Source organism: Carcharhinus amblyrhynchos, chromosome 8 (genome assembly GCF_965287045.1).
Source record: "Carcharhinus amblyrhynchos chromosome 8, sCarAmb.v2.hapA, whole genome shotgun sequence".
Taxonomy (NCBI): Eukaryota; Metazoa; Chordata; class Chondrichthyes; order Carcharhiniformes; family Carcharhinidae; genus Carcharhinus; species Carcharhinus amblyrhynchos.
This window is the reverse complement of record NC_137331.1, coordinates 64164354-64181545: the sequence shown is the minus strand read 5'-3', so window position 1 is coordinate 64181545 and position 17192 is coordinate 64164354. Positions and strand designations below refer to the sequence as shown.

The 17192-nt window shown below is 40.1% G+C and overlaps 1 protein-coding gene across 1 annotated transcript in view; it reads left to right on the top strand.

Annotated features, from left to right (window-relative positions):
* The window catches only part of LOC145346655 (NSFL1 cofactor p47-like), a 36423-nt gene extending 20461 nt beyond the window's left edge, over positions 1 to 15962 (top strand). Inside the window, exons 6-9 of the mRNA XM_080194196.1 lie at positions 5854 to 5963; positions 6435 to 6572; positions 11023 to 11181; positions 13733 to 15962. Of these exons, the coding sequence (XP_080050322.1) occupies positions 5854 to 5963; positions 6435 to 6572; positions 11023 to 11181; positions 13733 to 13895 (570 nt within the window). The 3' untranslated portion in view covers positions 13896 to 15962. The remainder of the gene's footprint in view (positions 1 to 5853; positions 5964 to 6434; positions 6573 to 11022; positions 11182 to 13732) is intronic.
* The last annotated feature ends 1230 nt before the right edge of the window (positions 15963 to 17192 follow it).

The following is a 17192-nucleotide window of genomic DNA, read 5'->3' as shown; positions in this document are numbered from 1 at the left end:
TGTCTTATTTAAAAGATAATAGTGCTACTCCGTAGAAGTTATCTCTTATTGTAAAATGGAACAAATGTTATAGACAGATTTTCCAGAACACAGAGATTGAATTTTATTTATCAAAATGGTGTTTTCCTCACCTCTTTTCCCTCACTTTTTCAGTTGAGTAGATTTTTAAAATTAATTTATGGGACGTGGGCATCACTGGCAAGGCAAACATTTATTACCCGTCCCGTCTCTAATTGCCTTTTTGAGAAGATGGTGGTAAGCTTCCATCTTGAACTTCCTGCTGCTCTTGCTCTTCTACGTGATGGAGTCTGCAGATTGGAAGTGCAGAAGTGCATCTTGCAGATGGTACCTATTGCAGCGGCATAACACCTGGGGTACTCTTTAGCTTAACTATAAGACTTAAATCAATTATAATTGTTAGTCTAAGTTGAGAGAGCTGATTTTTTAAAGTTTCAGTTCTGGACCCTTAGTTCAGACCAGCTACAGACCACACGGAATACGAGTAAATTGTCACAGATTTCATGGAATGTATTAAGTTAATTACAATAAGTACAAAAATGTAATACTTGGCAAAGGCAGCGGAAGTAATCAGTTCACTTTGAAACAGTGCCGCACAGCTGATTGATTGATGCGCTGTCTCAGGATGTGTTATTCAGTCGTTAGCACTGCTGCCTCACAGCGCCAGGGATCCGGGTTTGATTCTCGGCTTGGGTCATGGGGAGTTTGCACGTTCTGCCCATGTCTGCATGGGTTTCCTCCTGGTTAGAACATAGAACATTACAGCGCAGAACAGGCCCTTCGGCCCACGATGTTGCGCCGACCAGTTAAAAAAAAACAATGACCCTCTAACCTAAACCAATCCCTTTTCGTCCATAAACCTATCCACGGATCTCTTAAACGCCCCCAAACTAGGCGCATATACAACCGCAGCAGGCAGGGCATTCCAATCCCTCACCACCCTCTGGGTAAAGAACCTACCCCTGACATCCGTCCTATAACTACCCCCCCTTAATTTAAAGCCATGCACCCTCGTGCTAGCTTTCTCCATCCGAGGAAAAAGGCTATCACTGTCCACCCTATCTAAACCTCTAATCATCTTATATGTTTCAATAAGATCCCCTCTTAGCCGCCTTCTTTCCAGCGAAAACAACCCCAAATCCCTCAGTCTCTCCTCATAGGACCTCCCCTCCATACCAGGCAACATCCTGGTAAACCTCCTCTGCACCCTCTCCAAAGCCTCCACATCCTTCCTGTAATGTGGGGACCAGAACTGCACACAGTACTCCAAGTGCGGCCGCACCAGAGTTGTGTACAGTTGCAACATGACGCTGCGACTCCTAAATTCAATCCCCCTACCAATAAACTCCGGTTTCCTCCCACAGTCTGAAAGATATGCTGGTTAGGTGCATTGACCCGAACAGACGCCGAAGTGTGGCAACTAGGGGAATTTCACAGTAACTTCATTGCAGTGTTAATGTAAGCCTTACTTGTGACTAGTAAATAAACTTTAACTTTAGCCGTCTTTCTTCCTTGTCTGGCTGCTGTATGTGGCTGCTTACTAGCCACTAGCTCTGATTGCACCAAGCAACACACAACCATCGTGCATGATTAGCACTTGATTGGTCCCTTAAAGGTGATGTCACCTTACTGAAGTCACTTCCTGTTGATTCCTGACTGATTCTATATGATGGTCACTTGTGGGAGTATTCATTTCATTACAGCTTTTCCCTGTTATTTTAGTAAGTTGATAGCTTTTCACTAAGATACTGAGGCTCTGCAAATTAATTTGTATGTCTGCTTATTTGCAATAAGAGGATATGTGTTGTTACTACCTAGTGATGAATACTTTGGCCACATCATCCCAAATGTTTAAATGGCACATCTAAGTGTTCAAGTGCCTGTCGACAGATTTTAGTTGAAAGAACCGTTTAGTATCTAGTGACTTCATGATGACTGCTTTTGCCTTTGGTACACAACTTTAATCTAACAGCAACATTACAAAATTACTTCAACATAAAGTTAATGTGAGGTGTGTACAAAAATCAGGGCATGGAGACAACCAGTGTGTGTTAACTAAGGTCTTAATGTGGAGGTGCCAGCGTTGGACTGGGGTAAACACAGTAAGAAGTCTGACAACACCAGGTTTAAGTCCAACCGATTTATTTGATAGTAAACTCACAAGCTTTCGGGGTTTGACCCTTCGGCAGGTGAATGGAGAGTTCTGAATGGAGAACTCTCCATTCACCTGACGAAGGGACAAACCCCGAAAGCTTGTGAGTTTACTATCAAATAAATCGGTTGGACTTAAACCTGGCGTTGTCAGACTTCTTACTGTGTTAACTAAGGTAACAGATATATATACAAGATACACCATAATGCGTTCAAATAATGCATGTTCATAGCAAGTAAAAGACAAGAGAACTACATAGTTAGAAAACCTCATTATAGAATCTAATTCTCAAGGTTACAGAACCAAAGTAATACAATGATCTGTTATATACTTCGAAGGAAAATGATCACTTCTCTTTTAAGATGCTTGTTAAAAGGCTAAGCTAATTTAAGACATAAGGCTGAAGATTTGAAAATCACAGCAGTTTTCTTGAGATGATAGGGCTGTCTAATGCAAGTATAACTGATAAGTGTTAATGGCTAAAAAGTATAAAAGTTCCTTATTCTGATTCACTCAACCATGACTGACTGCACAGCACTTTTTCTGTTAAAACGTAAATGTGCACTTTGAACAGGATGAGGGCCATGTGGTATATTTCACTTGTCAAATAAAAATGCAGCTACATCCAAAGACTCTTAAGGTGTGACACTAGTGTTTTACATTGATTATAATTAGGCAGAATATCACATTGGGTTAATTGATTACTATACTTCAATTACTTGATCATGACAAATAGCCTACACAGTAAATAACCTGGCACAATGGTTAGCACTGGATAAAAGCAAATTACTGCAGATGCTGGAATCTGAAAGCAAAAGAGAAAATGCTGGAAAATATCAGCAGGTCTGGCAGCATCCGTAAAGGGAGAAAAGAGCTGATGTTTCAAGCCCAAATGACCGTTTGCCAAAGCAGTGGTTAGCACTGCTGCCTTGAATGCCAGGGACCGTGGGTTCAGTTCCGACCTTGGGTGACTGCGTGGTGTTTGTAAGTTCTCCATGTGGCTGCATGGGTTTCCTCCCACAGTCCAAAAATATGTAGGTTAGGTGGATTGGCTGTGAATTGCCCCTTAGTGTCTCAAAATGTGCAGATTGGAGGATTATTGGGGTAAATGCGTGGGGTTAAGGGAATGGGGTGGGAGGTTGGCCGGAGAGTTGATGCAGACCCGATGGGCTGAATGGCCTCCTTTTGCACTGTGGTTATTCAATGATTCTATAAACTAATTATTAAACATGACCTTTCTTACAACGGTGGTAGAGCGAGTGAATGTTCGAGATGGTAGTTGAGGTGCTGGTCATGCAGGCTGCTTTGTCGGTGTTGAGCTCCTTTAGCATTGTGGTGACGTAAGTGCCGAGAGCTGCTGCATCCCTTGATCATGCAGAGTGCCTGACTTCAGGGGAACCCTCCCCACCAGTGGCATATATGGTAGGGTTTGCTGGTGGCCTTCCAAGCGTATGGGGTAAGCCTTTCTCTCCAAGACACACGAAATTGCAATGAGCTCTGGGATAACGGATGCTGGTTAGCTAAATGATGAGCTGAATTGATATCCGGCTGCTGGTGGCCAGGAATTCCATGTCAGTCTCTTGTCCCTCCCACATAATCAAGGGAAGTTTTATCTCCGACTGAAGTGGTACCTCTCCCACAGTTAAGTGCGCCCAACCCCCATCTCTTCAGCCACAATGGGCTGCATTCAACCCAGCCTTGTGACTCTGGATTCTTCACTCTGTTTGAAGAATCCGTCTGTCCCTTACTGTGCAAAAGTGCCACAGATACCCTGTAGAGGGTAGTGTTCTGGAACAGGCAACTGAGGCTGGAATTTCCTTCCAAAACTAGGAACTGTAAGTTAGGACTGATTTCAGGGCTTGAAACCAGCCCAGGGATGATGGAGAACAGTCATTCATTTTCATTTTCATGGACCCTCCTCAATTGCCTTGGAGACAGATTCTGGGCACAGGGCAAGCTCTTGAATCTGGAGGGGCAAATCAGTTTGGTGCAGCAGACTGTAATGGAAGGCAAGTAACAGAGAGGAAGTTTCAACATGTGGCGCTCCAAGTTTTTTTGCAATGAAATTAAAAAATAGATTTGGCATTGTGAATGTCGGAGAAGGGGATGTAGATTCCTCCAAAAGACAGCCATTGCCAGCTCTTGCATCCAGACAGGCATTGAGACCCACCAGAGCTGGCACCCTGGCCTGCCATCAGATGCCCACCTCTGGGTACCTAACCTAGCCCCGCAACCTGAAACTGAAGGCTGACTGCAAATTCTGCTTACCAAAAGTGTCTGCTCAAAAGCTTTTGTGAGTTTTTGAGCAGAGATTTTTGGTAATCAGACTTTTAATGAAGTGAATGGCAAATGCTGTTCCTTGTCACTGACAGCAAAATCTGGAGATGCCGGCATTGGACTCAGGTAAACACAGTAAGAAGTCTCACAACACCAGGTTAAGTCCAACAGGTTTATTTGGTAGTAAACACCACTAGCTTTCGGAGCGCTGCTCACCTGACGAAGGAGCACTCTGAAAGCTCGTTGCATTTACTGCCAAAAAACCTATTGAACTTTAACCTGGTGTTGTGAGACTTCTTACTGAGCAAAATCTGGGCCAGTGTGTTTTGTCTTTTAATATTTGGGCGTGGTTAACACTGATGTCTCACAGCGCCAATTCTGGCCTCAGGTCACTGTCTGTGTGGAGTTTGCACATTCTGCCCTTGTCTGTGTTGATCCCTCTGGCTGTTCCAGTTTCCCCTCACACTCAGAAGACTTGCAGGTTAGTGGGATTGCCTATGCCGAATTATCCTTTAATGTCAGGGGACTACCAGGATAAATATGTGGGATTGTGAGGATAGGGTCTGGAGGGGATTGTTATTGGCGCAGGCTTAATGGATTGAACAGCCTCCTTCTACACTAAGGATTTGATGATCTATTGTTAAAGAATATGCAACATTTATTATTTTAGGAAAGGTTTGCTGTTCTCTTTGGTGTCACATACTGATGTTGCTGAAATGGGGATCAACTTTATCCAGTTTCAAATGGGCAGATTGCAAAAGTGACATGACGTAATGGATGATAATTCATTGCTGTACAGGGAATTACAGGAATGAATATATTTAGGTGTTCCTGACACGTTTCACAATCTAATTTGTGATTTTTTTTTTAAAATGTTGTCTACCCCATACCCTTTTACTACAGTATAATGGAATGTATTAGATGAATTAACTCTCAACTACTTAAGTGTGATTCATTTAAAAGTTTACAGCTAAGCATTTAATTTGCAAAGGAATAAATAGTAAAATGGTTTGGTACAGTAAGATTTAATTTAGCTTTTGAATTCATATGTGGTATCTGGGTTGGTTTTATCTTTTTTAAATGTTACTCCATTCTTAAAGTTGGCTAACACAAATCCATCTCCTTGCTTGTTCCAAAAACCAATTCAAATTGTATCCAATTCATTGTCCCCCACAAGAGAGACATAAAAGATTCAAGCTGACAAGAAAAGGCTTTACGCCTGATCTTGGGTCTGATCTGATGCTTGACCTTCGCCAAAAAAAACAAAGTTAATTCAGGTTATTTACTTCTGTTTTTAAGTAAAAAAGAGATCCTGATGAACAGACTGTTTTATCAACTAGGCATTTGGAGAGCCCAGTGTTATTTTCCAATTAACTTGTGGGAAATATATTCATGATTTTTGATAGGTGCAGATTTTGCTGAAACTGTGGAAAAATGGCTTTAGCTTGGATGATGGAGAACTTCGAACCTACACAGACCCTACAAATGCTGAGTTTTTGGAATCCGTTAGCAGAGGGTAAGATGTTATTAATACTTTTCTTATATAAGGTGATCTAAAATTTTTTTGCAAATAAATTTACCGATGTGTTTTCGATGACGTGTTATTTTGCAATAGGCTCAAACATGGGATAGAAAGTTATTCAGAACAGAAAGACTTGTGAAATTTGATAGCCTCTGCCTTGCATGTGTTAACTCTTATTTGTATGTTCTGTTTGTATCTTGTGTATGCACTTTGCCAAGTCTACCTCTATTATTGCATGCCATTTGTCTCTCTTGTGCATGTTGATTCTTGTGGCTATTTTAAATTTACTCCCATGACCTGAACTGTTCCTCCACTGTCCTGCCCCTTCATTCTTATTTCTCTCCTATACACCTCATTGCCGCCTTTTTTTCCTCTTCACTTATGCGCTTTTATCTTTACACACAAGTCCGTTATTTAAATGATATTTCAATTATATTGTGTTTTCGTGTGCATTGTTCCATCTAGGGAGATCCCTGTTGAACTACAAAAATTGGTTCATGGAAATCAAGTCAGTTTGGATATGGAGGATCATAGAAGTGAAGAATATTTGAAACACAAATTGAAGTTCAAGGCATTTTCTGGAGATGGACAAAAACTGGGGAGGTAGGGGATGAATTGTTGGTCCACATATTAGATTTGGCACTTGTAAATGTCCTCAAACCTTAAATAGATGTTTGCTGGTTCTAAGCATCCAACAGTCACTCTTTGGACAATGAAGCTACATAAGCTTCTTATCCTTGAAAGAAATGTACAGTTCACATTTTTAAATAAAGGGTCAAATCTGGAATTTCTTTAAGATTACAAGATAATTTTGGGTAAAAAGGCCCTTTAAAATCATTTGATGGCTTGCTGGGCAATAAATTTGTTGTAGGTAAAGATACCTCTGAGACTAATTGCGAGTCCAAGTATAGCAGTTTATTCAAAAGCTTTTGGGAGATACACCTGGCACCTAACAGCAGTTCCCCAGGCATCTCTCCGAACACAAGTTAAGAGCACATATTTATAAACCCCCCCCCACCCCCGCCGTCACGTACGCATCTTCTCATTCTCAGCAGGTTCCCAGGTTGTGGGTTGTCCTCCATTGTGGGGAACATGGCTTCCATGGCATTTCTTCATGGTTATCTCAAGGCTGCAATTGACGTGTGTGATTAGTCTTTAGCTAACATACAGGCCGACAAGTCAAGTTAAAATTAATGGGCTGGTATAACAACCTATGCTCACAAGTTGTATAACATATAATATGTATAGTATGTTGGTGCATGACACATAAACAGTATATAAGAATATAAGAAATAGGAGCAGGAGTAGGCCATCTAGCCCTTCAAGCCTGCCCCGCCATTCAGTAAGATCATGGCTGATCTGTCGTGGCTCAGTTCCACATTCCCGCCCTCTCCCCATAACCCTTAATCCCCTCGCTTATCAAAAACCCATCAACCCGCGTCTTAAAAATATTTAGCGAGGCAGCCTCCACCACTTCAACGGGCAGAGAATTCCAGAGATTCACCACCCTTTGAGTGAAGAAGTTCCTCCTCAACTCCGTTCTAAACCTCCCCCCTTTATCTTGAGGCTGGTCCTACTGTCCTTTGAGCGGGAAGAGTCTCTCCACCTCTATCCTATCCATCCCATTCATCATCTTATATGTCTCAATGAGATCTCCCCTCATTCTTCTAAACTCTAACGAGTACAAACCTAGTTTATTCAGCCTCTCCTCATAGCTCAACCCCCCAACTCCAGCATCAGCCTAGTAAACCTCCTCTGCATTCCCTCCGAGGCCAAAATATCCTTGCGTAAGTACGGAGACCAAAACTTGAACAGAGGGGAGTACGGAAGGATGAGAGAAGAATTGGCAAATGTTGACTGGGGGAGCGCGTTGGAAGATAGGTCTGCTGAAGAGCAGTGGAGGATCTTTAAGGAGATCTTTCTTGGTGCTCAGCAGAAATTTATTCTGATGGTTAAAAAGGACCATAGGAGGAGAGGTAATAAGCCATGGATAATGAAGGAGGTGAAGGAAAGTGTTAAATTAAAAGCGGAGGCGCTTAGAGTAGCTAAGAGTAGTGGGCGAGAAGTGGATTGGGAGAGGTTTAAAAGTCAACAAAGATTGACAAAGAAGTTGATAAAGAAGGGTAGGATAAACTATGAAGCTGGGCTAGCGCTTAATATAAAAAGGGATAGCAAGAGTTTTTATAAATATATAAAAAGGAAGAGGCTGGCTAGGGTGAACGTTGGGCCCTTAGAGGATGAGAGGGGGGACTTAGTGGCAGGGGATGGGGAAATGGCTGAGGCCTTGAATAACTTTTTTGTTTCGCCTTCACGGAGGAGGACGTGAATAATTTGTTGGGTGTTAGCGATGGAAAGTTGGTAGGACAGGAGGGTCTCAATGACATTATTGTTACTAGAGAGACGGTGCTCGACAGACTGGAGGGACTGATTGTGGACAAGTCGCCAGGACCGGATGGAATGCATCCAAGGGTTCTGAAAGAAATGGCGGAGGTGATAGTGGATGCCTTGGTGGTTATTTTCCAAACGTCGCTGGATTCCGGGGAAGTGCTGGAAGATTGGAAAACAGCTAATGTTACACCGTTGTTTAAGAAGGGTGCCAGGCAAAAGGCAGGGAATTATAGGCCGGTTAGTTTAACGTCTGTTGTAGGTAAAATGTTAGAATCCGTCATCAAGGAGGAAATAGCGAGGCATCTTGAGGGGAATTGCTTGATAGAGCAGACGCAGCACGGTTTTGTTAAGGGGAAGTCGTGTCTGACAAATTTATTGGAGTTCTATGAGGATGTGTCTAGGGCGGTGGATAGAGGAAAGCCGGTGGACGTGGTCTTTCTTGATTTTCAGAAGGCGTTTGACAAGGTACCTCACAAGAGGTTATTGCAGAAGGTAAGGGGGCATGGAGTTGGGGGTAGGGTGTTAGCGTGGATAGAGGGTTGGCTGTCAAATAAGAGGCAGAGAGTGGGGGTCAATGGGTGCTATTCGGATTGGCGGTTGGTGACTAGTGGAGTGCCCCAGGGGTCGGTGCTGGGGCCTCAGCTATTTACCATTTATATAGATGATCTGGAGGAGGGAAGCGAGTGTATGGTGTCGAAATTTGCTGATAACATCAAGATTGGTGGAACGGCAAATTGCGCGGAGGGTGTGGAGAGTCTGCAGAAGGATCTAGATAGGCTGGGCGAATGGGCCAGGAACTGGCAAATGGAATTTAATGTTGGCAATTGCGAGGTGGTCCACTTTGGTAGGAATAATGGTAGGAAGGACTATTTCTTACGTGGCGAAAAACTGCAGCAGGCGACAGTGCAGAGGGACCTCGGGGTCCTTGTGCATGAGTCGCAAAAACCCAGCCTGCAGGTGCAGCAGGTGGTCAGGAAGGCGAATGGGATGCTGGCCTTCATCGCGAGGGGGATTGAATGTAAAAATAGAGAGGTCTTGATGCAGCTGTATAGGGCACTGGTGAGGCCGCAGCTGGAGTACTGTATAACGTATATATATATGAATATATTTAGGACATGCACGCTTCACTATGTTAGGCGAAAGACAACAAAATTAAAGACTCAACTATAAGCTGGGTCAGCTACATTTCTGAGCGGACTATCATAAACTTATGTACAACAGCAAGGACGGCTGCAGTATCTTTGTCTGAGCACATGACAACAAATATTGTGACTATCTGAGAAACATGAAAACAAGCTGCAGCAGCAATTGTACAATACTTTTTACCATTTTCCAAGTTCTACAAAGTTCAATAACCCATTCACTGCTGCAAAATTCTAAGTGTTTTTTGATGGCTTGATATACCTTTAACCTTGCCTTTTCTGAATTTTATACAGTAGCCATCCCTTTGTTACCATTGGTGTCATAGTAGACAGATTTCAACCTTTGCAAAGGAAGGTAAACCACCAACCAGAGTGTCCTGCTTCTCTGATATTTCATAGCTTCTAATATCTAGCAAAAAGAAGTATTGGTGGACGTGAGAGTAGAACATTATCTATTCTGGACAGCAATCGTTTCATTCATTCATCCATGGAATGTGGGGGTTGCTGGCAAGGCCAGCACTTACTGCCCATCCCTAATCACCATTGAGAAGGTGGCAGTGAGCCACCTTCTTGACCTGCTGCAGGCCACATGGTGAAGCTACTGCCACAATACTGTTAGATAAACGAAGCTCCAGAATTTCATCAAATGTTTCCAAATCCGGAAAATATGTGACTTGGAGGTCCTGATGTTTCAGTGTGCCTGCTGCCCTTGCCCTTCTGGGTAGTAGAAGTTGGAGGCTTGGGAGGTGTAGGTTATTTTCTTCTTCAGAATAAACTTGAGCATGACTGGTTTGAAGTAGAAACTTCTTTATTAAGCATCCTTTATAATTAGCATTTTACAGAAAGCAGAAGAGATCAGGTAAGAGAGAGAGAGATAGATCTTGTCTCAAAAGCTTGTACAGCATTCAAGCAACAACTGAACAGAAAACATAGCTTTACAGAGCATTATAACTGCTTGTGTTATGAAATTACCAGTACAAACGATGTCTGTAACTTTTAAAAAAAAATCTCACATCTGTAACCATGAAGCTTGTTTATGACGAGAATCATTTCTGCTTAACAGTGCATTTTCAAATGTAGCCACATTTTAAACTAAACCCAGAATTCCAAGCTGAATTTTAAAATGTGGCCAAATTAGCTTCAGAGCATAGCTAATTAGTTACATTCGGCAGAAGTACAGTAAAGTGAAGCATTTTAACTGGGGCAAACCATATCGAGGATCCCACAGAGGTGCTTTCAAAGAAATCTTAGTGAGTTTCTTCAGTGTGTTTTATTGTTAGAATACCACAGATATGGTGCATTGATTATGTAGAGAGTGAATGTTTAAGATGGTGGATGAAGTAAGATTGATCTCAAGGTGGTCATTGATGGTACTTAAAGAATAATATCAGTGTTTGAAGCATTTTAAATGAATGATAAAGATACAGTTTTTACCATTTTTTTTCTCAAGTTGTAGCAAAATGATAAAATGTCTGTACTGTTGACAATCATTATTTTTGATTTGCTTTTATCTCTTTGTATAGCCCGACTCCAACCATAGTTAGCACACCGTCTTCTCCAGAGGAAGAGTTCAAATATTTTGTTAATTTTGTGAACGTAAATGATTCTGAGCCAACAACTAATGTTCAGGTTCGTCTAGCAGATGGCAGTCGTTTGGTTCAGAAATTCAATCAAACTCACAGGTAAGATTTGATATGCTTCTCACTTTATGATGTTACCACAGTGCCACTTTTCATGTGGTTCTTTGTATGCAGAAGCATACTAATAGCTGTGATAGCTAAGCCTGGATTTTCACTTGCGGGCTGGGAGCACAGAGTTGGAACATTTTCTGTGTCTATGATTCAGACCTGGGAAAAGAGGGCCAGAAGGTTGGACTTTTTGTTGTAGAGAAGCACACATGAGTTGGGGCCCGCCACCGTCAGAACAAATACAAATACAGTGTTCCAGCCAAACTCTGTGTACTGGCCCTTTGTTTGCTATTTTTAAATTTAACAAATCATAAAACATCCTTTCAGCCCTCACTCTCACATACTCCCCATGCTTTATCCATGCCACCACATGACAGCCCACCCATCCTCATGGTCCCTCACATTCGCAAAGCTATTCCATGCACCCTTATATTCCAAACGCCACCCCATGGTGCTCTTAACTACACCCCCATATCCCCAATGCCACCTCATACTCATTTATTCATCCCCAATGGTCCCTTAGCCTATTCCCTCCACTCATTTCCATGACCCTTTACAGCTATTATGCTAACTCATGCCACCCCATTCCCCAGCCACTGCCCTTTGCCTTCACCATGCTAACTCGCCTTATATCCACTGTAGGCACACCTCGAGCCATTACGACATAAAATGTCTATTGATAACATTGCTATTTAATTAAAAACTTATAATGCATTTCTTCAATTAATCTCTTATACAAACAAATATTTTTGGTAACTACATGAAACATAAAACTGCTCATTTGACAGGCATTCCACTGTGCTAATATTTGGTTGTAATATCAGTTGTGCAGCATAACTCACATAATGATAGCCCTCAGGCAAAAGACGAGTGAAATATCAAGCACTGTTTTTATTTAATGCCACACTTTTTTAAATAAAGCCCAGAAATGTTAAGTCCTTTGACAGTTCCAATGAGTTTTAACAGATCTTTGACAGCTGTGATAGTTCTTTAGCAGTTCCATTGCATTTCTGCACATTTTACACACAATTAAGTCTACTTTTAATAATCTCATGCTTTGCCTCTTCCAGAGGCACCTATCTCACCTGTGTCCTGGGACTATGCCTAAAGGGTTACCATACTAGGTCCCTTGTTGTCCAAATGAATCTACGTGTTCAGATCTGGTCTAATCTGCATACTGCAGATTTCAGACACATGTCTCATCAAAATCATATGAGTAGAGGCAGCTGCTGATTTAGATAAGCTTCTATCTCCATGAACCAGGAATATGTTATTTAGAACGCACACCCTGGAAACATGGTGACAGCTGTGTGAATAAAACTTGAACATTTTAAATTTATTTAATGTTGAATTTTATTCAAAATCAAATCCAAATGATTGTCGAGAGGAGAAGCACTGCTTGATATTTTACAGTCTTTTGCCTAAACAAGTTGTGTGAAATGGAAATGACTGCTGCCACAGCAATGATGTTCAGCTGCAGCCCATATGAATTGGGAAGCTGATTAAGTAATGGAGGCATTTGAGAGGTTTGAACAAAAATGCAGCATGACATTCAAATAGTTTTTTAAAAGGCACCAGTGAAGAGAAAGGGTCAACTACGTCCTTTTTTTGGGAATAAAAGGGTTTCATAATAATAACTGGAAGATGAGGACAACAGTAGAAACCTAGACAAAGATTTTGAAAAATGCAGCACATCTCCACTCAGTCAGTTTCTTGAGGTAAAAAGAATGCTTCCAGAAAACAGAAATCCAAGGAAACAGGTGAAAAGCTGATAGATTAGTTCATTTTGTGTTTTGCACACCCAGATATTCTAAAAATTTAATTGGAAAAGAAAAGCTCACAATATTACAGCCCTTAGATCCTGTGAGAGTACATAAAGTCACAAGTAGATAGATGAAGATGCTGACTACCCAAGCAGCTAGCCTTCAGTTAAGTCAAAAGAAGGGCAGCATGATTGACGCAATGAAACAGCAACACACAAATATGCAACAGTGAAAAAGATGTGCAAAAGCTGTGGACAACCACAAATTCACTGATATGAAATACCCTGCATACTGATCAAACTGCAGAGCTAAGACGGTAAATGAGTTATCAGAGACAGAGTAACAAGATGAGTGAGAAGGGAAAAAAAAATACATCCATACCCTGAAAGATGATGAATTTGAGGATTCAGTGCAAGTAGTATTAGTGCAGATAATATTTTAACATGCAATATCATGCATCCTGTAGAATATAAAGGATACAGTTTTATGCAATGAACCCATTCATTTTGAAATCCATTAGGATTGCCAATGCATATTTTATTTCAGACCCTAACAGATGGCAGGGGGATCTTTCTGACAATTCAGATCCATGTCTTGGAGGTGAACAGAGACTGTATGCAATCCTCGTTTAATTGCTTTGCCCTCAATGTTAAACAATCATGATACAGCGGTTATTTTAGAGGTCAAAGATATACTTGTTTTCTTTCAATCCTTCTGAATTTCTGAATCTCAGTCAAGAGGCTTTAATGTGCATTCATCACAAGTTTTTGTTTTATTTACAGAATTCGTGATATTCGTCAATTTATCATTCAACATCGTCCTACCTTTGCTACTTCCTCCTTTGTATTGATGACCACTTTCCCAAATAAAGAACTGATAGATGAAGAACAGACTTTGCAAGAAGCCAAGTTACTTAATGCGGTCATTGTTCAGCGTCTAAAGTAACTTTGTCTTTGTAGGACTGTGTAGGATAGAACAAACCTTGCAAATCTTTCAGTATCCTTGACAGATCTGCATGTCAGAAGATGGTAAAATTGCCATGACGCTCAGCCCCAAAGTATCTTAGCACTGGAAGAAAGAATAAAAGGTGTTGGGGATCTGCAGTAGGAAGCTATCACTCTCCTATGAAGGCACATCGGAACACTTTTCTGTACAATAAATATATACTGTTAATATGTACAAGTCTACTAATTCTCAAATAGGGAATCCTATGTAATAGTAACTGGAAACATTCTGCAATGGTAAGTAGAGATTTCAGACAACTGTTGTAATCTTGAGACTTGATTTAAGCAATCACTACTTTATTTGGGCTAGATTCACTTGAATTTTTTCAAAACTTATTTTAGACAGCATTTGGAAATGAAAAATACACTAGGTAGTAAGGGCAGGTATTCTATTTATGCATGATAGTGGTTGTATGCCAGTATTACATTTATTATTGACATTTTATGGAATCTGTTTAAAAAAAAGTAAAGTGTACAACTATTGGTAACCTCAATTGTGGAATAAAATGTTCTTGAAATGTATTCTATGAAATTATGCCATGTTGAATGCTGCTTCAGTTGCCACTTCCAGCGGTTTTTTTGAGATGAATTCTATGATTCTATGACTATTGTCAGCCCTGTCAAAAATGTTTTAAATTGATAGATTCTTTGAAATTGGCTGCTGCAGCAAAAGCTGCATGTTTTATAGCTATTTGTAAACTAGTTAAAAAAAGTTTCCTTGGAATTCATTGATGGCTCAAAACATTGATGTGCTCTTTTTCTTAAAAATATATGAACAGACTATTCCATGAGACAGTTATCATTAATAGTATGAAGATTGTTATTGATTATTTTGTTTACTTTTATATTGACAGCTGGTTATGTATGTAATGAATTCTGATAAATGTTGCAGGAAAATAAGCTATAGTTCTGGATTATGCTAAACACATGACTTAGATACCACCTATGAGGGAGGAAGGAACCATTGACTAATTATCATAAAATTATTGGCTACTAAGAATCGTTTTGTGTTTGAAACAGCAACCAGGTCCAGAACCCTTTTGTTTGTGAAATGGCTGTCACATCAGTGCAAGCGGGATGAATATGCTCCATTTTGCTTCTACAGGGAAGAGTTATAATTTTGGTATTTGCTGCTACTTTTCATTGTATTGAATTTACACAGGGTAGTATGCTGCCTTCTTTTTGTGCAGATCATCTGTTTACTTCTGTACACTGTCAAAAAAATTTTTTTTTCAAATATCTTGTGGCTTTGATCCACAAATGTTGTTCTCAGAAAATTCCATAAAACACTGAGGTGAATCTTTCCCATTATTTCAAACACAATTTTAAAACATGAAAAATTAATACTATTCAGAATTGAGTGATTAGCCTGGTCTTAATCTCATGATACTGCTGGCTGGTTGTGTGAATGACAAAAGTTTTACAACTATATCTTAAGCATTAAAGAGCCTTTTAGTTGGTGGAGATATGTCTTTGTCCTTGCTTGATAATATCTGAAATGGCTGAATTTTCACTAAAATGAAAAGCATTGGAAAAGTTTATAATGTTTGGTTATCATATGTAAACATAAGCCTGTAGATAAGAGACTTTGACTTTTTGTTACATCTTTTGTATTTTCAACCAAAACCTTTTGTTTAGCTTCAAGGAAGGACAAAATTAGCGTTCTAGAACTCGATAATGAAACTCCAAACTTCATTGACACATATTGGCAATTTTTGTTAAGAGATCTACTTTTTTTGTGTTTAAAGGAGACTTGTCATGAATATTGGAATGTCTCAGCAATGGTATCAATTGTCATTACGTTAATTTTCATCAAAATGTTTGAAGATTTAATGTTGCGACTCTGAATATAACTAGATCCAACTGGACCGGTCATTTTTAGTATCCTCATGGAATGTTCTTTTGCACAACAATTAAATTTGATCCTGTAAGCAGACACTTTGAATAATTATTTATTTTTATATTCCTTATAACTCTTACACCAAGGCACTACAGGATTTTTAAATGCTTGATTTCTGGTGAATTGATCTAATTTGTATATTTTAAGTCAGATACTTTTTGAATAAATTGTTCAAAATCCAATAGAAATTGATCACTAACAAATGCACCATATTCTGCCTGCAGCCAAAATCCTTTTTTTTCATAATATGAGCAATTTCACTATACTGCCAATATTAACAAAGTACTGCAATGCCACTGAGTGATAAAATGTGGCTTAGCAACCATAATTCCTTCTCGGTTTCCTCTTCCCGATTTCAGCCCTTTTCCTACATATCACTGAACAAAATGTAAGCTTCTATGCAGGAAGAAAGGTAGAAATGCCATTTTTTGGGAGCACTGTAACATCCAAGTTGGTGCCAAGTGGAAACCTCAGAACTGATCATATTAACTTCCACTGGGGCATTACCCATGGAAATTAAAATAAAACTATGGTAAGCTTCATTCAAAATTCACGTTTTTAAAATGCTAGTTTCTAATCTGGGAAAATACCTAGTGATGATTAAACCATAGCTAATAAACACATTTTAAGACCAATCAATGATTCACTGCTGTGCAATGCTGGAGCGCAAAACAATACAGCCAGAACTCATTACCTCCCCGCCTGAATTGAAAACCTGAAACGTAGGCTTGGGCAAAAAAGGCTGGTTCTCTAACTGCTGCCGTGACCATTGGAGCCAACTTTTCCAAACTGATATAGTTTCTCTGCCTTTGTTTCCCTTATCCACCCCTTCCAAGGATGAATAGGATCCCCCAAAAAGTAAATTCTTTTTTATTGGTTTGCAAGATGGAGAGGGGTAGTGGTGATTATACAATAGAACTCTTCATGGGGGTGCTTGGGAATTTTCCAGTATGGCCAATTTGTTCCTGCCTTCCTCTTCTTACCCATGCATAATTATGAGAGGGAAGGTGGAAAGTGTATATAAATGCTATATAAAAACAAATTATTCCTTAGATCAATTTGTTTTAAATGATTGCATTCTGTCTCCATTAAGATTAATTAATTAATTCACTCCTGAATTCTCTTGGATGAAGCAGCATGATATTACTGTAACCTAGAAATTTGATGCTGTGTCTGCTTTCAAGGTAGGTGCTAACCTGTCCAATATGTCAGGTGATATACAGCATACATTTTGTTCTGGACATGCATCTTCCACCTGGTTGTAGCATTCATTGATGTCTGTGGGGCCTGTGCCTGAAGCAGGCTTTCGGGACTATTATAATCCCAGTTGATATAACT